This window comes from Salvelinus namaycush, chromosome 33, assembly GCF_016432855.1.
Source record: "Salvelinus namaycush isolate Seneca chromosome 33, SaNama_1.0, whole genome shotgun sequence".
NCBI lineage: Eukaryota > Metazoa > Chordata > Actinopteri > Salmoniformes > Salmonidae > Salvelinus > Salvelinus namaycush.
In genome coordinates this window covers 13425835-13448780 of record NC_052339.1, presented here as the reverse complement: position 1 = coordinate 13448780, position 22946 = coordinate 13425835, and the positions used below count along the sequence as shown (strand labels likewise).

Here is a 22946-nt window from a genome sequence, read left to right as displayed (position 1 = left end):
TGAATTAAGCAATGAATACAGTCACAGGTAAATGGCTCTGTATTCGTGACACTGCCTCGCGTTCCTTATTGCTTTTATAAAACTGTTACCAACATATTAAAGTAACAATGAATTACATATTTTCATTAAAAGTTATTTTGATGAGTCAATTCATACAATTTCATTCTTCCACCAGAAAATATAGTCCGGACAAAAAAGATGGTTGTTTGTTCTTTTGGTCATGTTGCTACAGACGCGAAGGCAGTCATGAATTATTTTTGCATCGTTGCTATGCAAAAGGTTTTGTCACAGAAAGAACAATGAGTCAGATATTTCACCGGATGTATACATGTGAAGCATCCGGTTGGCGTTTCCACTCACTACCAAATATGGTGATGAGAGGAAGCCCAGTGTTCGGCAGTGGGAGAAGATGGATTTTGGCCGACATTCTGCAAATTTTCTCATCGATGAAACATTTGATCTCCAATTTTTATGTTTCCAAAACTAGAATCGGTACCAAACAAAGTGGACTGCGTTTTGTAGACTTTACCCGTTGAAAAGTTTTTTTAATTTTTTATTATGCAAATACATGCTAGAACGAATCAATTTAACTAGCTCTGCCAACCTCCTTGCTTGTTCTGCCCACTATGATGAATTTGCTCCCATTGGAAACGACAGGCTCTGGTCTATCTTGGGTTAGTTAGAAAATTATTTGCACTGGTCGTCCATTCTAAACAAAATGGTTGCTATGCAGGCTGGATAAAGTTATTGTCACTCGCTAGCTAGTCACTCACGTCAAACAATGAACCTGGAATGACAGTACACTAGCTTTTTCGTTTGTTTGAGCTTTTTTCTATTAACAATTACTTGGATACTTCCATGATATTGACGTTGTTGCGTGATGGCTCATAAAAAGTTGTCTTGTCTCCTCTGGGCACTGTTCACTCTATGTATGGTACTAAGAGATATTAACCCTGGCTGTACCAAACTAAATGTTAGACTGGAAACAAGGGGAAATTATATGCGAGTTGAGATCAATACAAGAGATGATTCTGACAGCAACATGAACATGATATTCTCATTGAAGGCGCAGTGATACTTTTCAGATGGAACTGTTAGCAGGCATAGGTGTGTATTTGATGACCAATAGAGCACGGCTTGGAACTCTGCTCGTCCAATCAGCATCCAGGAGCCAAACAACAAGTTTTATACAGTATACAGTGTGACACAGTCAATATTCAAGACCACTTGAATGACACACAACTTTTTAAGTAGACTGGTTCTTAACCCTTCCAATCATACCAATAATAGTCTACCGTATATATTTTAGTATTTGTACTTCACATCTTGCATTTGTACATCTGAAGAAATGTACATTCGTTTTCATACGCATTCCTAAACGACTTTTTGCTCTACCTTACAGCTCCCTAACGGTTACCCGTAGTTGGTGCCGACACCATTACAAAATAGGGATGTGCTTGCCTTACAATCTTGTTTTTTTTAATAGGTGTTTGACTCGACGCCCTCTGTAATTGTGACTTTTATTAGATATACATGTTTTCATTGTGTACGATACACATTTACCTTCTCTGTTATTATTATATTAAATGCAAATAATTACTACTCCAATACAGTACACCTTATAGCTGATACAATGGTATTTTCCATAAGGTAGGGTAATGGAGAGCTGTAGCTAAGCGAAAGCGATCAAGCCTGTGACAGTGAAGAAACTTGACTTTTATTAACACATATTGGTTAGAGGTATGTATATATTGGAAATCTTCACGTAACCTTGTTGACATGTTTCTGTAAACCATGATACTGTGATGTAGCGTGTTGTCAGTGCAAATGTATTGAAGTCGCAGCTAGCTAGCTAACGTTAGGAAGCTACCCCAAATCGGTCGCTAGTTAGAAGTGCCAAGCTTTAACTGTATCTCTAAGCTAGCAGCTAGCTGCTATACCTACCTAGATATTTTGGTGATTCTTCCTAGCTACGTGGTTAGTTAGTACATTTCAGACATTGTTCGAGAAAAATATGACTGTTTGACTTCAATGAGTAGCTAACTAAGCGAACTAGTTATGTCTGGAACATGTAGCAACATTCTGCGAAAGTGACAAGCTAGCTTGAATGACGAATGGAATGGATAGCTGCAAGCTAGTTAGCCAGGCCTAAAAAGAAAAAGTATTGCGGGATATCTAACGTGAGCAGTAAACTCCTCTTGCTACCTGTGACAGTTCAACTCATGTCATGAATGACTGAATATTGTTAGCATATATCATTGCTGATGTAGTTAGCTAGCAACGTTGGGTAACATGATTACTGATTATTCTAGCGAAATGCATTGTTTGTCAATTAGTTTTCTAGTAACAGCCCGTGAATTTGTTGGAACAGTCGATTTTATTCCCTTTTTAACGTTACATGACACATTTGTGATATGGCTTTTAGTTTAAGTTGTTACATTAACTGTAATTTGTTCAATATAATTTGTTCAATATAGAAGTTCAGTCATTAACCTTGTTATCACAACACAATGTTTGAGATTGTAAGTGCAAACAATACTTCTAATCAGAGTTAATATCATTATGCTACAGGCAGATCAGTAAATTATCTGTATTTCCAATTATTGTTTAATTATTGATACATATTATGTAACAGTTTATCCAATTTGAAGAGGAAAAATACCATTCATATTCGCAGTCTGATGTTGGACTGATTAAAATTGGAGTGTATATTAACTGATTTGACAACCATACATTATTCATCTGCTCTAATAATTCTCAAATAGTTTTCTCCAATATTACAGTGCTGTGCAATCACACCAATAACTGTTATTTCCCCCTCTTTATCTCAGCCTGAAGAAGAAGCCATACGATGTCCTTGAAGCCGCGGGTGGTGGACTTTGATGAAACATGGAACAAGCTACTGACGACAATCAAGGCTGTGGTGATGCTTGATTATGTGGAGAGGGCCACATGGAACGACAGATTCTCGTATCCTTCCGTTTCAGCTCTACATATTTATTTTTTTCCGATAATGAGTTCCTGAACTGTCTTTTCTTTTGCGTTTTAGTTTGCCTATGATTTAGGAGGCAAAAATGCCACTGGTCTGTGCTTACGTAGTCGACCCATTAAAACAAGCCAAAGTTAACTTTGGGACATTTTTAAGTTCACGTGTCACTTTTTAAATAGAAAATAATGTCTGCGTGTTTTTCTTCTTCAGTGTTACATATGAATGCGTTTGACTCCTTTACTCTAAAATCAGTGACATCTATGCCTTGTGTGTTGCTTACCCAGAGCCTCTGGGTGAAAAGTTGTACACAGAGACCAAGGTGTTCCTGGAGAACCATGTCAGACAGTTGTACAAGGTGAATACGATTCATCATTTGGGGGAAATATATTTGATCTGTTATCTACTAAATGTTAGTCCATTAAGCTATTGATTTCACTTGATTTAGAGAAATTTCCCATTGCTTAACATTGGATAGCCTAATAGCTGTATTTGTAGATTGTCTGCTTTTCATTGAGGTGCCAAGGTATTAAACTTATATTCTTTGTCTGTAATTTCAGAAAGTTCTGGAGTCGGAGGAGAAGGTTTTAGTTATGTACCACAGATACTGGGAGGAGTATAGCAAGGGAGCAGACTACATGGATTGCTTGTACAGGTAATATCCATCCGCCTTTTTATGAATGTCTTGATGAATCCCGAGGAATAGGAGAGCCAATACACCAGGCTTGACTAAATCTGAAATAATACAGACCATCTTATAAGTTCAGTCTTACTGTAAGCCTTATCTCTCCTATTGTTTAGTGCCAGTAAACATGACTGTGGCTGTGTTTTGTAGGCGTTTTCCACAGAAATACGGTATGAGGTGCATGAGCACTGTAGTTACTGTGGAGTTCAGTCCTTCTTGCTTCTCCCATAGGCTCCCCACATTATTGGGGATTGTTACCTTGAAACGCTTGTCTTTGAAGTGCCAACAACCATTGACTGTTTCTGTGCGTGTCCTCTCCATTTGAAAATCAATACCCCATAGAGGTATTGGATCTATTTTTACAAGTGCACTTGGGCGGGTAATGTGTTTGTGTGTGTGTGGAATCTGATAGTACTGTAGTAGAGTACTGCTATTGTGTAGCTGCCAGCACTTATCACCCAGTCATGTCTATTTCCTGACCTACCCTGCCATTGTCACCTTATATAAAGAACACTGCCACTTCTACAATTTAGGCTAAGCTACATTTTCTCAGGTGCAGATATTTTATATTTCAAATTGGTAGATGTTTTGGGAAATGTAAGACTTTGGCTACCTCACCACTGTGACAGCTTTAGATATCATCATTTTCTACAACAAGCTCCTCATCATTTTGAGAGGTAATTTAGCACGTTGTCATCCCATAATTTTGTATATATGAATTTGAGTTCATATCGCTTCTCATCACTGTCCTGCTGATGCTAAGTGGACAGCACAGCTGTGAAAACAACTTGTAGATAGTCTGACTGCCATCAGAACCAGCATTTCTGTCTGCTATCTCTCTGTGGCCTGATAGGCCCTGGGAACTTGGCCATTCACACACTAGTGAATCTGTAGAGACTTATGGGTCGCCCATAGTGAGCTAGTCTTACCAACACTTTGGTAAAACTCTAGATAAGAGTTATCAAGTGTTATTATTTTAATATGATGTTGTGTAATGCACTTTCTCTCCCCTTTTTCTAATGTAGGTACCTCAACACACAGTTCATCAAGAAGAACAAACTGACAGAGGCAGACTTGCAGTATGGCTATGGAGGGGTTGACATGAACGAACCACTTATGGAGATAGGAGAGGTAAGTCTCAATCATATCTTATTACTTACATTCTCAGTTATTCAGTACAAATGTCACAATATATCAGTTTGCATTTCTGAGTGCTTACATACAATATTATGTGCTCATACAATTCTCCTTACTGTAATTTCAGCTAGCACTAGACATGTGGAGGAAACTGATGATCGAGCCCTTGCAAGCTGTCCTGATACGGATGCTGCTGAATGAAGTCAAAAAGTTGGTTCTTGGTTTATATGTAGAGTAGTTATTGGTTCAAATATGCACTATGATTATACAAGGCTAGCATTGGAGGAGAAGCTCTTGAGGTGAAATGCACAGTTCTCGTATTTAGTGATTTGTTATTGTCATAATGACTTGGCCTGAAGGTTAGTTTCTGTGAAGATAAAGAAAGAACCTTTTGCTCTGTTCTGACATATAGTATTGTTGTAGCAGGCTAATCCAGTTTAGGTTATTAGTGTTAGGCTATTTATTGAAATGAAATTGAAAACCACAAGTCACCTTTTACTCTTTTAATTCAATTATTTCGCAAGACACATGTAAATGTTCAATGGAAATGGAGTCACCCCTAATGGAGCGTGTTCTCTTCCAGTGACCGGTGCGGCGAGGACCCTAATCAGAAAGTAATCCATGGGGTTATCAACTCCTTTGTTCATGTTGAACAGTACAAGAAAAAGTTTCCTCTCAAGGTGAGTAAGCATCTGTCATATGTTGGTTTCTAGATATTTCTGGACAGTGGTCATTTCTGTTTGCTTTATAGCCTGTTTTCCCACAGTGAATTATTTCCTTTTAAGTTAGCTTGGAGTCGATAGTCTTGAAACTCGTTTTTTATATAGCCACAATGCCGTTGAATAATTGAAACTGTTCATGCTTGCTTTTGTTAATGAATGTACAGTATACTGAATGTCCATGCCGATGTGTGTGTTCTCTAAACTCACTCGTGGCTTTTCCTATGTTTCAGTTTTATCAGGAAATCTTCGAAGGGCCATTTCTGACGAAAACAGGAGAGTATTACAAACAGGAAGCCTCCAATTTACTGCAAGAGTCCAACTGCTCACAGTATATGGAAAAGGTAAGATGGCTGTAGTAAGTCCACCTAATAGAGATCCATAGTGCTCTATGAATTCTAGGATCTCTATGGTCTAACTGTTACAGTAGCTTTATGGAAAAGGTAAGATGTCTGACGGACAGGTAGTGTAGTTCACTTCCTTGTTACCCGCTGCTCTCTGTTTTATTCTTTGTACATAGAATCCAAGGGCTCTACTGTTCTCTGTTGTGACCCTAAGAAATACTGTTGTCTCATTGGAAGCATGTAGTCAAACCGTTGATGTTCGGGTATTATAAATTATGAATTCAGTTAAATAGTGGGCCCTTCCGTAGCTACAAATGGATATTGTGTATTTTGCTGTGTGTTCTTGGTGTTAGTTTATCAGAGGCTCGGTGACTCTTGGAGCAGCTGTACACAGGCATTGCTCTGCTGTGAGTCTGCGGAGACCCATGGAGCAACAAGCTGTAGTACCGTCAGTTTAATCTGTGTATTACTGTTTGACTGACTGACTCTAGTGAAAAGAGATCACAGACAGTCCCTTACATTAGCTAGCTAACTCGCATCATGGCTGCCGCCTGGTGTGTCTGAAATGGCACCCTACTCACTATAAACTGTAGTCCACTACTTATGGGCTTTGTGGAAAAGTAGTGCACTATATAGGGAGCAGGGTGCCATTTGGGACTTGGCCTCTGTTCACGAATGGACCTGTAAATCGGTGATCTGATAGCCCTTTAACCAGGATAAACACCACACTGGCTTTAAAAGGCAATGGGGCAGTCGGCAGTGTGTAGGAATGTCTGGCCATCTGTTGTTGTGCTGAGCGTGACTGAAGTCCCTATAAATGTGATATGCCTCGCTCTGCCCTGGCCTGCGGTTCTCATGTCCAGACCAGCCTAACGCGATCAAACTGAGGAAGCTTTCTGTTTCAGAAAAACCCTGCCGCATTAGCGTTCCTTTAGCTGCTTTTAGCAACGCTAGTATTTGCACACTAGAGTTGCTAGGAATTAGCTTCCAAAAAAACAGAATAGTGTGCCGGAAGTCGACGTTAAATAACACTTAATTTCATAGGGTTGGGCCTTATATAGGGGGGAAATTGATACAAAAACATCTAATAGAACATAAGTGAAAGACTTTCCAAACGGGCGTCTGTTGTAGACCCATTTCCTCTCTACTTACCTCATGTCAAAGTAAAAGTCCTGAATGTGTGCCATATCGGCACAAAAAAATAACTTGTATGTAAGCAGAGAGGAACTGACCTCACCTAGGAACTGCATCGGTCTACAGCAGATCCACGTTTGGAAATTCTGTTTAATTATACGTTCTATTTTATGTTTTTTGGCAGTCATTCAGCCCTATTGGGCCTGGGCCAGTTAGCAAGTAGCGTCTTTGACATGTGCATAATTAACTGTATTTAACAAATTAATCAATCCAATGTGTTCCCTTCCCTCCCTGACTCCACCTAGGTTTTAGGACGGTTGAAAGACGAGGAGGTGCGATGTCGAAAGTACCTGCATCCCAGCTCCTACGCCAAAGTCATCCACGAATGCCAGCAGAGGATGGTGGCGGACCACCTGCAGTTCCTCCATGGGGAGTGTCAGAATATCATCCGCCAGGAGAAGAGAGACGGTCAGTCAGGTTACAGGAGCGACGGTCAGTTTGTTTGATACTAATAGATCCAGGGGCTGGCTTAGACTGTATTACTGTAGTTTGATGGTCAGTCTGTAGTTTGATGGTCAGTCTGAGAGTTAGGACAGTCTCTAAATTAGATGGTCAGTCTGTAGTTACACTGAACAAAAATATAAACGCAACATGCAACAATTTCAAAGATTGTACTGAATTACAGTTCAAATAAGGAAATCAATCCGTTTAAATTCATTAGGCCCTAATCCATGGATTTTGATGGTCACAGATACCTTTAAAAAAAAAAAGTTAGGTGCGTGGATCAGAAAACCAGTCGGTATCTGGTGTGACCACCATTTGCCTCATGCAGCGCGACACATCTTAACATAGAGTTGATCAGGCTGTTGATTGTGGCCTGTGGAATGTTGTCCTACTCTTCAAGAGCTGTGCGAATTTACTGGATATTGGCGGGAACTGGAACATGCTGTCATACATGGAGATTCAAAGCATCCCAAACATGCTCAATGGGTGACATGTCTGGTGAGTATACAGGCCAGAACAGGGACATTCTCTTCATCAAGGAATTGTGCACAGATCCTTGCAACATGGGGTTGTGCATTATCATGTTGAAACATGTGGTGATGGCGGCGGATGAATGGTACAACAATGGGCCTCGGGATCTTGTCATGGTATCTCTGTGCATTCAAATTGCCTTCGATTCAATTGTGTTCGCTGTCTGTAGTTTATGCCTGCCCATACCATAACCCCACCGCCACCAGGGGGCACTCTGTTCACAATGTTGACATCAGCAAATAGCTCGCCATACGTCTGCCATCTGCCCGGTACAATTGAAACCGGGATTCACCCGTAAAGAGCACACTTCTCCAGTGTGCCAGTGGCCATCGAAGGTGAATATTTGCCCACTGAAGTCAGTTACAATGCCAAACTGCAGTCAGGTCAAGACCCTGGTGAGGACGACAAACATGCAGATGAGCTTCCCTGAGACGGTTTATGACAGTTTGTGCAGCAATTCCTTCAGTTGTGCAAATCCATAGTTTCATCAGCTGCCCGGATGGCTGGTCTCAGACGATCCTGCAGGTGAAGAAGCCGAATGTGGAGGTCCTGGGCTGGCGTGGTTACACATGGTCTGCAGTTGTGAGGCCGGTTGGACGCACTGCCAAAATTTCTAACGTCTCGATCACACCGACAACGTCATTGCATATCCAATGGAACGCTGCGTTTGCCTTGCAGCATTGTGTTAGAGGCAGTGCGTTCTGTGTGGTGCATACGCTGGATTTATCGAATGTATGCATCGAACTGTATGTGTAGACGGCTTGACAGAAATGGTAGTAGAAGGTGAATGTTGAACTTTTGTTGCACACACATCCAGATGATGCTGCATATGATTTTGCGCAAAGACGCTATTGGTGTGAACAATGCATAAAACAATTTGAGGCGGCTTATGGTCAAAGAAATTCTCTGCCAACAGCTCTGGTGGACATTCCTGCAGTCGGCATGCCAATTGCATACTCCCTCAACTTGACATCTGTGGCATTGTGTTCTGTAACACAACTGCACATTATAGAGTGGCCTTTTATTGTCCCCAGCACAAGGTGCACCTGTGTAATGATTATGCCGTTTAATCAGCTTCTTGATATGCCACACCTGTCAGTCAGGTGGATGGATTATCTTGGCAAAGGAAAAATGCTCACTAACAGGGATGTAACCAAATTTGTGCACAGAATTAGAGAGAAATAAGCTTTTAGTACGTACAGTTGAAGTCGGAAGTTTACATACACCTTAGCCAAATACATTTAAACTCCGTTTTTCACAATTCCTGACATTTAATCCCAGTAAAAATTCCCTGTTTTAGGTCAGTTAGGATCTCCACTTTATTTTAAGAATGTGAAATGTCAGAATAATAGTAGAAAGAGATTTATTTGAGCTTTTATTTCTTTCATCACATTCCCAGTGGTTCAGAAGTTTACATACACTCAATTAGTATTTGGTAGCATTGCCTTTTAAAATTCCACAAGCTTCCCACAATAAGTTGGGTGAATTTTGGCCCATTCCTCCTGACAGAGCTGGTGTAACTGAGTCAGGTTTGTAGGCCTCTTTGTTCACACACTTTTTCAGTTCTGCCCACACATTTTCTATAGGATTGAGGTCAGGGCTTTGTGATGGCCACTCCAATACCCTGACTTTGTCATCCTTAAGCCATTTTGCCACAACTTTGGAAGTATGCTTGGGGTCATTGTCCATTTGGAAGCCCCATTTGCGACCAAGCTTTAACTTCCTGACTGATGTCTTGAGATGTTTCTTCAATATACCCACATAATTTTCCTCCTCATGATGCCATCTACTTTGTGAAGTGCACCAGTTCCTCCTGCAGCAAAGCACCCCCACAACATGATGCTGCCACCACCGTGCTTCACAGTTGGGATGGTGTTCATTGGCTTGCAAGCCTCCCCCTTTTTCCTCCAAACATAGCGATGGTCATTATGGCCAAACAGTTCTATTTTTGTTTCATCAGACCAGAGGACATTTCTCCAAAAAGTACAATCTTTGTCCCCATGTCTGGCTTTTTTTTTATGGAGGTTTTGGAGCAGTGGCTTCTTCCTTGCTGAGCTGCATTTCGGGTTATGTCGATATAGGACTCGTTTTCCTGTGGATACAGATACTTTTGTACCTGTTTCCTCCAGCATCTTCACAAGGTCCATTGCTGCTGTTCTAGGATTGATTTGCACTTTTCTCACCGAAGTACGTTCATCTCAAAAGAGACAGAACTCGTCTCCTTCCTGAGCGGTATGACCGCTGCGTGGTCACATTGTGTTTATATTTGCGTACTATTGTTTGTACAGATGAACGTGATACCTTCAGGCGTTTGGAAATTGCTCCCAATTCTGGATGAACCAGACTTGTGGAGGTCTACAATTTTTTTTCTGAGTTCTTGGCTGATTTCTTTTGATTTTCCCATGATGTCAAGCAAAGGGGCACTGAGTTTAAAGGTAGGCCTTGAAATACATCCACAGGTACACCTCCAATTGACATCATTTATCAGAAGCTTCTAAAGCTGGGACATCATTTTATGGAATTTTCCAAGCTGTTTAAAGGCAGTCAACTTAGTGTATGTAAACTTCTGACCCACTGGAATTGTGATAGATTATTTCACTTATAATTCAATGTGTCTGTCTGTGAACAATTGTTGGAAAAATTACTTGTGTCATGCACAAAGTAGATGTCCTAACCGACTTGCCAAACCTATAGTTTGTTAACAAGACATTTGTGGAGTGGTTGAAAAATTAGTTGCCACTATAGGGGGTGCTGTTTTCGCATTAGCATAATTTCCTCTACAGATTAAACTGCCTCTTATTCAATTATTGCTCTTACATATGCATATAATTAATACCATTGGATAGAAAACAATCTATAGTTTCTAAAACCGTTTCAATTTTGTCTCTGAGTTAAACAGAAGTCATTTGACAGCACTTTCCCTGACCAAGAAGAAGAATGCAAGATGTGTATGCTCGCTTCAACGCTCTGCCTATATATGGTCACGCCACCTATGACCCGAAACACACTTCATTCGTCTTCCTCTGGGTGTCAAGACGACGTCAGAGGAGAAATTTTTTGTTTACCTTGTACTGACGTGAAATAAGACCTATTTCTTTGGCGTGACCGACAACTTCCGGTTCTCTGACTCGCGCTATTTGGAGGTGCGATTGTCTACTGTTTTGCTGCCGTTACGGATGAAAACTATCTCCGTCTCGAAGTTTGTTTGATACATGTGACCATATCATCTTAATGTATGTTTTTTCAATATAGTTTAATCAGATTATTTGAATTTTTTCGGGAGTTTTGCCGTGTTCCGTTCTGTGACTTTTTTTTACTTTGGCCAGTCGACCAGTACATATGCTAAATGAAGAGGGAAAGTTGCCATTATGAATGGATTGAACGACTCATCAGGACTAAGGACACATTGATCAACATTCTGATGAAAGATCAGCAATAGTAAGACCCAATTTACGATGTTATTTCATATATCTGTCGTGCATGTGAACTGGTCGCGGGCGCCCAGCTGGTTCTGGCTGGCGTGGCTATGCTAATTTAGCGCTACATTTTGTTTTCGCTATAAAACATTTAATAAATCTGAAATATTGTTTGGATTCACCAGATGTTGGGCTTTCAATATCTGTACGCTGTGTATTTTTCTGAAATGTTTTAAGATAAGTAATTAGTTATATGACGTTGGTCTCTGTAATTGTTCTGGCTGCGTCAGCACTATTTCAGATTGCAGCTGCAATGTAGAACTGTGATTTATACCTGAAAAATGCACATTTTTCAAAAAAAACTATGCTATACCATAAATATGTTATCAGACTGTCATCTTAGGAAGTTGTTTCTTGGTTAGTGGCTATATATATTTTTATTTAGTCGAATTAGTGATAGCTACTGACGCAGGAAAAAACTGTTGGAGTAAAAAAATTGTGTCTTATGCTAACGTGGTTAGCTAATAGATTTACATATTGTGTCTTCCCTGTAAAACATTTTAAAAATCTGAAATGGTGGCTTTATTCACAAGATCTGTATCTTTCATCTGGTGTCTTGGACTTGTGATTTAATGATATTTAGATGCTACAATTTACTTGTGACGCTATGCTAGCTATGCTACTCAGTGGGGGGGGGAGTGGGGGGTGATCCCGGATCCGGGTTGGTGACTCGTTAAAGGTTAATGACTCCAACCTAAGTGTATGTAAACTTTCAACTTCAACTGTATTGAACATTTCTGTGATCTTTTATTTCAGCTCATGCAACATGGGACCAACACTTGTTGCGTTTTATAATTTTGTTCAGTGTAGATGGGCAGTATAGTTATATGGTCAGTCTGTAGTTAGATGGGCAGTCTGGTAGCTACTAGCTTATAGATCCAGGGGCTGGCTTAAAGCCAGTGTTAATTAAGCACAGGTCATCCTTTCTTTGGCGATTGAGCAGGCTGTATTTGACCTTGCTGGCTAAATCCCATATGTTTCTGGCCGATTACCATAGCAAATAGCTATCAGATTTCAAATTGACCATAGAACATCCAGCTGTGGCTGACTGTGAAGAGCTCCATAACACCCCCGCCATCTCTTCCTCTCTCTCCCCCCTACAGACATGGCTAACATGTACACCCTGCTGCGAGCCGTGTCCAGTGGTTTACCTCACATGATCCAGGAGCTCCAGGTTCATATCCACGACGAGGGCATCCGAGCCACCAGTAACCTCTCTCAGGAAAACGTACGTCTCCACCAAGTTATCACTCTACATTATCAGTATGCATGATCAGATGATGATGTTTTTATATTTTACATTATTTTACAATACAAAACATACACTAACAGCATACATACTCACACCAACATCAACTACATCACACCTGCCCAGACCCACCTGCTCACACCCCCATCTCCAGCGCCCGCATCACTCTCCGCCTCATGGCCTCAAACTGCACCATTTTGTTTCTCTCTGTCACCCACACACTTTCAACATTTAAGATAAGAAAGCATTTGACCTTTCTATTGTGTTAATTATGGAGGATTGGTTGATTTCCGGTTTTTAAGTATACATTTTTTCACGATGATTGGCAAGAAAAGTATCGTCCAATCCTTCGGTATCTCACTGCACCCTCATTTGCCATGTCTTTATAATATGCAGACAGACGGATTACATTGTAATACTTCTGACAGTCATCTTTCAAACTCCGTCCGTAACTTTTGGAAGAAGTTCCTAGAAGTCATGGATTATTGATTCATTATTAGTTTTCCACTTAAGATATGACTCTGCCATTGTGCTGTACAATTTGTGAATGTAGTATATTTTATAATACATTCTATACATTTGTTTTATACTGGATTAAGCATACATTTTTATTAACTGTAATTTCGTAAGTTATGTTCCAACCTCAGTTATTTTTACGTCTTGGTTCCAATAGTTCATCTTCTTTTTTTTTTTTGTCAGGCTCTCTGCAAGGTTTTGCATATCTAACCTTTCATATGTGTATCCTTTTCTGACTCCAATATTTGACTCGGATGATCATTATCATAAACCTGATATGACAAGAATAAGTCACCAGTAACCCGTCTCAGTAAAACGACAGTCCTAGATGGGTTGTTTTGGGGGCTTAAAACACTAGCTATACGTGATCAAGATTATCAATAACTCACGGCTAACACACACACACACACACACACAACCCTTTAAACCCCCTATGCTCCTTTAAATCCCCTCTTTCAAAGTCACTGAGGTCTCTTCTAGCCATGGTAGTCAAAATAATGGGCAACTTGGCATTTTTATACATGACCCTAAGCATGATGGAATGCTAATTGCCACACCGTTACCATATTTCTACAATTTATCTTCTTAAAATTTGATTTTAACCTTAACCACACTGTTTACCTTATGCCTAACCCTAACTGTAAATTAAGACCAAAAAGAAAATTTTTGTTAGAATTTTTTTAATATAGGCAGTTTTGACTAATGGAAACAAAGCACCTGCTTTCAATATACTTTATATCCCTGATTTACTCAGGTGTTTCCTTTTATTTTGGCAGTTACCTGTATCTGATTATATCGCTAACATAATATAACAGGCCACTGCTAAACCTCCTGTTGTTTCATTTGGTTCCCTCCCCAGATGCCAACCCTGTTTGTGGAGTCCGTGTTGGAGGTTCACAGTAAATTCGTTCAGCTCATTAACACAGTGCTAAATGGGGATCAGCACTTCATGAGCGCACTTGATAAGGTATTTACATTATGACTCCCTGGCAAAATCACAATGTGGACACTAGACCGTTAATACCAGTAGGTGGTGGCAGTGAGATGTTTGTCTTCACTATAGGATGTGCTTCCAGATTGTTCCTCACTCCCTGCGGGAAAGAATCAAGTTTGTATATATGAAGGCTCTTCGTTGGTTAAATCATAACTGTTAACTCTTGGTATAAATTGATGTCTAAGCTGTAGATGTACTGAAACTGAGGATGTAAAATGACTGCCTCGTTTGATCCTCCCCAGGCTTTGACGTCAGTGGTGAACCACAGGGAGCCCAAATCCATCTGCAAAGCACCTGAACTGGTGAGGCTCATTCATGACACCTGAGGTTTGGAAATGTGTGGTGTTATAAGATCATACCCTGGTAATAGACAGTTAAAACCCTGTGCACAGCAGTGGGTCTAGATCTCTACTACTTTACCTGTGTGTGTTTTTTATTTATTTTTTTATTTTATTTTTTAGACCATAGTAATGTCTGACCATGTGGTGTTTTGCTCTTTATCCATATAGCTCGCCAAGTATTGTGACAATCTGCTGAAGAAGTCTGCAAAGGGAATGACAGAGAACGAGGTGGAAGACAAGCTGACCAGCTTCATTACCGTGTTCAAGTACATAGATGACAAGGACGTTTTTCAAAAGGTAGCTGGCAGACGGGCATTAGCGTCATTATCTCACATGACCAGGGATATCGACTGCTAGTATGGCTGCTTTTTATTCCTTCCAGACTGAATTTGTGATTCACTAAAGAGCATTAAACAAACAGATGTTTTTTTTTATTTGGAAGCTGAGATAATGAATTGGTGTTTTGTTTTCAACTTAATTATGTTTTTCACTCTCTCTTTTTCTCTCCCTCCTTTCTTTCTTTCGCACAGTTTTATGCAAGAATGTTAGCAAAGAGGTTAATACACGGGCTGTCTTTGTCCATGGACTCAGAAGAAGCCATGATCAACAAACTAAAGGTGAAATAAGACTCTTTTCAACTTTAGCAGGCGCCAGTTAAGGTCTTTCTTGCATAAAGTAAGCTTTTTCCAAGACCGAAAGGCTTCTGACGTGTGGGATAATCTCCTGTTTCTGTAGCGGGAAAAACCTTGACGTACAAGTACACTCCCTGGACAAGATGCTAACGGAATGCCAATAATTCATGCCATAATTAAGCATCACTCTCTAAACTGTCAGTTTTTCTCTTTAAAATACTTTTCCACATAACTCTCAAACCAACCCTAAAGCAGTGGTATTTAGTCAGAGTTGCGACACCTAGTGCGATCGTAGGGGAACTGCAGAGGGGTAGACAAAATAAAAAAACGTAAAAAAAAAAAAAAATGTTCTTCTATGGAACAATATACAAATATTTTTTAGAAAGATTATAATTTTTTTTTTTTTTTTTAATTGGGTAAATATATTTTTGGTTTATTTTAATTTTAATAAGAGATCAAGATGTAATGAATTTAAGGTTATTGTTGATGTAAATTTTATGATTTTATGGGTCATGGGTCATGGTCGCGAGAAATTCTTGATGGGAAAAATGTGGTCATCGCTGAAATAGTATGAATATCACTGCCTCCAAGACGTCCTCCAGTGATTTATTTTTTATTTTTACATTTACTGTTGAAAAGCGGTATTTCAAGTATAAATACAGTAAAGTAAATGCACTAAATGGTAAAAATTGTGTTTTTTTGACACAACTGCAAACTTCAAGGAGTAGACATTCAATGAGTTGGTCTTATGGGAATCCGTGATGTCATCGACCTCCCCTTGAGGAACAATAGAGGAGCATTAGAGAACAAAAGAGGAAGGCCCCTCCCCCACACACACTTCTCCCTCTCCCCTGTATCACCCTGTGAACTCACTCTCCCCCCTGCAGCAAGCGTGCGGCTACGAGTTCACGAGCAAGCTCCACAGAATGTACACAGACATGAGCGTCAGCGCAGACCTGAACAACAAATTCAACAACTTCATCAAGACCCAGGAATCACCGGTCGAACTGGGCATCAGCTTCCAGATCTACGTATTACAGGTGAGAGGTGGTTGTTACTAGGGCTGGGAATTGTCAGGGACCTCGCGATACGATATTATCACCATACTTACAGTAGGTGCTGGTACGATTATTGTGATTATCACGGTTCTATATGTATATCGATTCGTTTTTCCAAACATATTGCTCACTATATGAATGCTGCAGAGAGACGAGAGAGCATGATGAAAATGAGTTTTGATCAGTCAGGGAAATTAAGTGCTGAAAACATGTTGGCTCACTATTTAAGAAGATTGAAAACAAGCTATAGAATGAAAAATACAGGTGTTTTAAAATGTATCCCCCCCCAAATCAGTAGTTGTTACTGTCACATCAAAGAATAGAATAGAATAACTTTGTTTTTCCTGAGAGGAAACTTCTGGAGTGGTGGGGATTTTTTAAAATAAACATAGGCTAGGCATACTTGAGGTTACACATATAACACAAAACAGAGGACAGAGTGGACAAATGACATCATAGCCATTACCAATAGTTGAACCGGACTCCCTGCTAGGAAAGTGAACACCAATGTGTTTTTTTCCCCAATAAATTGGTTTTTGTGTCAGTACTGTGAAACAGGGTAATTGGTGAATTATCTGTGGTTTTTAAAGTAGTTTTTAAAGATTAGGCAACTTCAGGCACGTTTGCTGTGAGAAGCTCAATGACTATGGTGGTGGAGATATCTTACCGTGTGTGTCTGCGCGCGTGTGTGTCGTCTCGTTGCAGGCAGGAGCCTGGCCCCTCACGCACGTCCCCTCCTCTACCTTTGCCATCCCACAAGAGCTGGAGAAGAGTGTTCAGATGGTGAGTAGTGGTTCAGGAGACGTGGTTGTTTAGAGAGGGCTGTGCCCATAGAGATATAACCGTATCTTTCTGTGGTTCCCAAAGATTACACATGGCTGTTCAACAAAACTGCAGATGTTAATCTTATGTCATTCTGACATGATTGTTTTTCTCTGCAGTTTGAGTTGTTCTATAATCAGCACTTCAGCGGGAGGAAGTTGACCTGGCTGCACTATCTCTGCACAGGTAGACACACACACACACACACACACACACACACGTATATACAGCAGATGATGGTAGTACAGAAACCCAGTGCAAAAGATGTGGAATGTTTATTTGGCAGCAGTTGGGAAGAGTTTGGTAATTTGAGCCAAAGGTGAGTTGTTACTAGGAAACCATACACAAAATGTATAATTTTACCAAATATTTAGGAAAAGGTCATCATTTCATTGAGTATGTGAAGGAAGAAACAAAATGGAAAAATTGGTAAGCAAGTTAGGTCCAAAAAACAGATTTTCACCAGATTTTCACACAAATTAATTTGTGTTAATGTTTCAAGATGCTTGAATCTAAGTAGATCTTTTTAAGATTGTTCTATACATCAGTTGGGGTCTCTAAGCTACAATATGAGGTACTTAACCTAGCATAAAAGTGCATCCTTCTAGCTGTGGGCTAATATAGTCAAAATGTTTGCCTTGGGGTAAGTTGATCCAATGGCAAGTTGAGCAAATTTAAGTGTTTTCTTCCCAGGCGTAATGGCACATTGTCGCTGGGATATGAGGTAACAAGGCCTGGCCTATGTTAAAAGTGTAAAAAAAAAAAAGTACAGTATTTGTTAGGTGTTATTAAAAGACAAAAAAGCGATTGCATTGTGTTTGGGAAGTATAATATTTCATTCAGTACAGACATTTGAAGGGGGCTTAATTTACCCTGTCCCAGGGCTCAACTTACCCCATACCCGAGTAAGTTGTGCTATGAGACCACTTTTTTTAGACAAGCTATGTTTTCAAAACTCTGTTTACATGAATTCGGATTATTTCCAGGAATGCACAACATCCTGAAACCTATGTAGATATCTTTGTTAGAAAGAATACTATATTTCCATTGACAGAGTGATGCTGAATATAAACTGGCTCAACTTACCCCCCACTCTCCCTACCTTATGTTTCACTGAAACTGAAATGGCATCCATAGCTCAACAAGAGTAACAGGGTGAGACTTCTGTAGTCTGAAATGGATTGTCTGTATGCACTGCAGGGCGTTTTATCCCAAATCAGTGTGACACTACTACAGGTCCATGTTAGAGAGGCTCGGATTCTACCTAACACTGAGCTGCACCTGGCACTGCTACTACATGATCCATGAAATCACACAGCGCTAAGACCGTGATGACTCCTTCAAACATTACAACAGCATCCCCACACAAACACTGCAATTAATGGATTGGAACTAAATCCCTCTTTGCGGTTACAAGAATACCCAGAGAACACAGGATTGGGGATGACTTTTGTCTGATTTCTCCTTGGTTTTTCTTACATGCTGTTATCAGTAGGTGTGGCAAATAAGATGGTGGTGATGATGATAATGATTGGCACCCCTCTTCTTCAGGTGAGGTGAAGATGAACTATCTCTCCAAGCCCTACGTTGCCATGGTGACCACCTACCAGATGGCGGTGCTGCTGGCGTTCAACAACAGTGAGACGGTGTGTTACCAAACCAACGTGTTTAGTGGAAATGGGCTGTCTTAACTGTGCCTTAACTAAGTAGTCACTTAGCTCACTATCATATCCTAACAGGTAGGCTACAAGGAGCTCCAGGACTCCACCCAGATGAATGAGAAAGAGCTTCAGAAGACCATCAAGTCCCTGCTGGATGTCAAGATGCTCAACCACGACTCCCAAAAGGTCAGGGGTCAGGTGTCAGCAGCCACAGAGTCACCCGGAGATCTGGAGTCAGCAGGGTCTTCTTTATTGGTTAGGAGGATTTAGAAGTAGCTCATCTTGGCATTTGTGTTAATCCTCAGTCCTTTTGGATACTCTCATCAGTCAGCGGGTAACTATTTTTCTCGTCTTCAGGAGGAAATCGAGGCAGAGTCCACATTTTCACTAAATATGAGTTTCACCAGTAAAAGAACAAAGTTCAAGATCACAACGTCAATGCAGAAAGACACACCACAGGTACAGTACCCTATACCCTTGATAGCTCATCCTACAATGCAAACACATCTGCTGTCAATATGTCTGCCTCTGTGTAAAGCCCTATTTCTGTGTTTCCAACCCTGCAGGAGATGGAGCAGACGAGGAGTGCAGTGGACGAGGACCGCAAAATGTATTTACAAGCTGCTATAGTGAGAATCATGAAGGCACGCAAAGTGCTCAGACACAATGCCCTCATACAGGAGGTGAGTTTTAATGTCTCACACGTCCAACCATGTACAGGGGATCGACACACCCTCGTAAAACTGACTATCCTACCGATCCTCGACTTCGGCGATGTCATTTACAAAATAGCCTCCAACACTCTACTCAACAAATTGGATGCAGTCTATCACAGTGCCATCCATTTTGCCACCAAAGCCCCATATACTACCCACCACTGCGACCTGTACTCTCTCGTTGGCTGGCCCTCGCTTCATACTCGTCGCCAAAGCCACTGGCTCCAGGTCATCTACAAGTCTTTGCTAGGTAAAGCCCCGCCTTATCTCAGTTCACTGGTCACCATAGCAGCACCCACCCGCAGAACGCGCTTCAGCAGGTATATTTCACTGGTCACCCCCAAAGCCGAACACCTCATTTGGCCGCCTTTCCTTCCAGTTCTCTGCTGCCAATGACTGGAACGAACTGCAAAAATCACTGAAGCTGGAGACTCATATCTCCCTCACTAACTTCAAGCACCAGCTGTCAGAACAGCTCACAGATCATTGCACCTATACATAGCCCATCTGTAAATAGCCCACCCAACTACCTCATCCCCATACTGTATTTATTTATTTATTTTGCTCCTTTGCACCCCAGTATCTCTACTTGCACATTCATGTTCTGCACATCTATCACTCCAGTGTTTAATTGCTATATCGTAATTACCTCGCCACTATGGCCTATTTTATTGCTTTACCTCATTTTACCTAATTTGCACACACTTTATATAGACTTTTTCTACTGTATTATTGACTGTATGTTTGTATATTCCATGTGTAACTCTGTGTTGTATATGTCGAACTGCTTTGTTTTATCTTGGCCAGGTCACAGTTGTAAATGAGAACTTGTTCTCAACTAGCCTACCTGGTTAAATAAAGGAGAAATACAAAAAATAAATAAATAAAAACACACAAGTTACTGTACACACGCTGTACAGACGCCTGAGATAGAGGGAGACACTAGCCTGGTCCCAGATCTGTTTGTGCTGTCTTGTCAATGGCCATAGGAGTTTTCTACGCCGCACCAACAGATTTGGGAACAGACAAGGGAGATACAGGTTGAGACATGGGAATGGAGAGATCCAATGGTTTCCCCGAGGGCACAGCTCTGTCTTTCCCCTGCCAGAGGGAGCACTGTGTCCTCCCTGGTGTGCCTCTCTAGCCTATGTCTCTTCCTGCTGTCTTCCTGTGTTGATGTTCTACTTTGTTGTCAGGTGGGTGAATTCCTTCCCTGATGATAAGATACTGTTATGCCATCTGTGAGTCGAGAACCCAGAACAGAGAGATGTGTCAGGATGGAATGAGTGTCTCTCCTTAGGGATGATGTCAGAACACGCCTGCGGACTGGAGAGAGGGCCCCTTGCTCTCAGCTGTCACCTCTTTCTCCCTCGCTCTCTCTCATTTACTCACTCACTATATTCTTTCTCCCTAACAACACACCACCTCCAACTGCTGTTTTCTTTTTCTGTTTGTACTTTAATGGTTCAATATTTGTTATTTCAGTCAAAGCACATAATGAGGGCATACGTGACTGCTTTAGTGGCTTACCTTTCCCACCACATATGTACCCCTTCTCTTGAGCAATCACATACTGCTCCATGCTTGGAACACCTCTCCATGGAGAGATTGGTACATAACCGAGATGCTGGTTGCCCGGGGCCAACCTGTGATGTGGTCTCTAACTCCTGCATGTGTTCTCACTGGTCATGGGACAGTACGTGATTGCGCAAGAGAAGAGATGTATTATCACTAGGTGCGTGAGATAGATAACTGAGCACCGCTCCAAGGGAGGTTCTGTAGCAAATTGAACGGAAGACGAGTGTATCAGAACGGCCTTTCAGTACAGACTGGATTTCTTTACACATCCAGTAAACCTCTCATAGAGTGAGCTATGGCTTTACAGACAATTCCATTGGGCACAGCTGTACTATCGCAAGCAAAGGCAGTTAAGGTTTGTTTTTGTTAATATCCAGCTGGAGAAATAAACGGCATGCTGCAACAGGAAAAATAACAACAAAATGGAATCCGGAGGGAATGTTCACTGCGTTGACGATGGATCTATTAACCAACGACAGAGTAACGCAGCTTGTTAATTTCTCTCTCTGCCTGTTTATTTCTCCACTCAGGTCATCAACCAGTCCAAAGCCAGATTTAACCCCAGTATCAGCATGATCAAGAAGTGCATTGAGGTGCTCATCGACAAGCAGTACATCGAGAGGAGCCAGAGCTCTGCAGACGAGTATAGCTACGTGGCGTAATGGCGGGATAATGGTGTATAAGGCCCCTACCCCAACCAACTGCTGGCTAAGCAAAGAACGACAGGGGCCATTCTTCATTTATTTTTGGGCTGTCGCTGTCTCGCATGCTCCTATACGAAGGGAGGGATGAAGCAGGTCTGTGGGCCTTCATCTTGGAAACAAACAAAACTGTTCAACCCAGACACCCACCGAGTCATGACACCCTCTGGCCCCCATCCCCCCCCTCATCTGATTTTATGCTGTTTACAACATCACCAGTGCCACGCACCCATTGCGTCAATGGAAAATGCCTGTAGGTATCTGAGCGCAAAGCTGATAATACATTTTTGGTCGACTTAGCTGAAAACAAAAAAAGAATGGGGGGAAAAAAGCGAGTGAGCTGTGACATTGACAAAAATGTTAGAGACTAGATGCGGAAAACCATGCTTTCTTTTCTCACGTTTGCAGTTGTTTTTAAATGTATCGAAGTTTAAAAAAAAATATTGTAATAAAACCGTTAAACTGATAATTGTATCTACTTTCAAATGTAAAGAAAAAAACAAATTGAGGTGACAAACATGATCCTGCTGCTTGTCAAATAAATAAATAAAATACTGCGGGTTTTTGGTAAATATTTCAAAGGAGTGTGTATGGATCCGTGTGATGAAAAATGAACAGGATGGATGTATTGTCTCTTTAATACCAAAGCCTACCTCCAGGGGGAGTGCAAGGGGACACATTATTATTACTTACGGAGTTACACATTGTTATGTCATTTACAATCCTGTTTTCTTGTATTCCAATGCTGTTGATTGCTTTATTTGTTAATGCATAAAACGAGAACCAGGGTCCACTGGTCACAAGACCTGACCAACCAGTAGCTCTGCCCAAGGACCAGTGAGAAGATCTACGGCCGTATGTATCAAGCATCTCCGAGTAGGAGTGCTGATCTAGGGTTAGGTAACTCTTGTCCATATAATCCCATTTTAGGATTTAAAAGACTAAACTGATCCTAGATCTGCACTCCTACTGTGAGGCGCTTGATACATGCAGCCCCAGGGCCAGGAGGCTGAGATTTACTGATCACTGTTTCAGGCATCCTGAGCTGGGCGACAGCAGTCTCATATTGTGAGTACCCTGAAGACCTCCTGGAAGACCACATGAAACAGAGGAGCAACCAGCTGTCATGATTAATAGAGAGCTATGGCATGCCATTATCTGG

At 41.1% G+C, this 22946-nt stretch overlaps 1 protein-coding gene across 4 annotated transcripts; it reads left to right on the top strand.

Moving 5' to 3' along the window:
- The first annotated feature begins 1449 nt into the window (after nt 1-1449).
- On the top strand, nt 1450-22365 carry LOC120027803 (cullin-2-like). Of its 4 annotated transcripts, none has more exons than XM_038972841.1 (22): nt 1450-1740; nt 2832-2970; nt 3242-3344; nt 3547-3641; nt 4697-4802; nt 4936-5018; nt 5392-5488; nt 5761-5871; nt 7311-7473; nt 12620-12744; nt 14141-14248; nt 14518-14577; nt 14785-14913; nt 15147-15233; nt 16136-16288; nt 17012-17089; nt 17248-17314; nt 18680-18774; nt 18868-19044; nt 19147-19248; nt 19356-19472; nt 21614-21777. In XM_038972841.1, exons 2-22 carry the CDS (start codon nt 2852-2854, stop codon nt 21743-21745), a joined length of 2307 nt encoding a protein of 768 aa, XP_038828769.1. In that variant the 5' UTR covers nt 1450-1740; nt 2832-2851; the 3' UTR covers nt 21746-21777. The 4 variants fall into 4 exon arrangements, with proteins under 4 accessions (XP_038828769.1, XP_038828768.1, XP_038828771.1 ...); XM_038972840.1 differs by having other exon boundaries at nt 1451-1740; nt 7311-7497; nt 21614-22365; XM_038972843.1 differs by having other exon boundaries at nt 1451-1740; nt 18868-18975.
- Nucleotides 22366-22946: the final 581 nt, after the last annotated feature.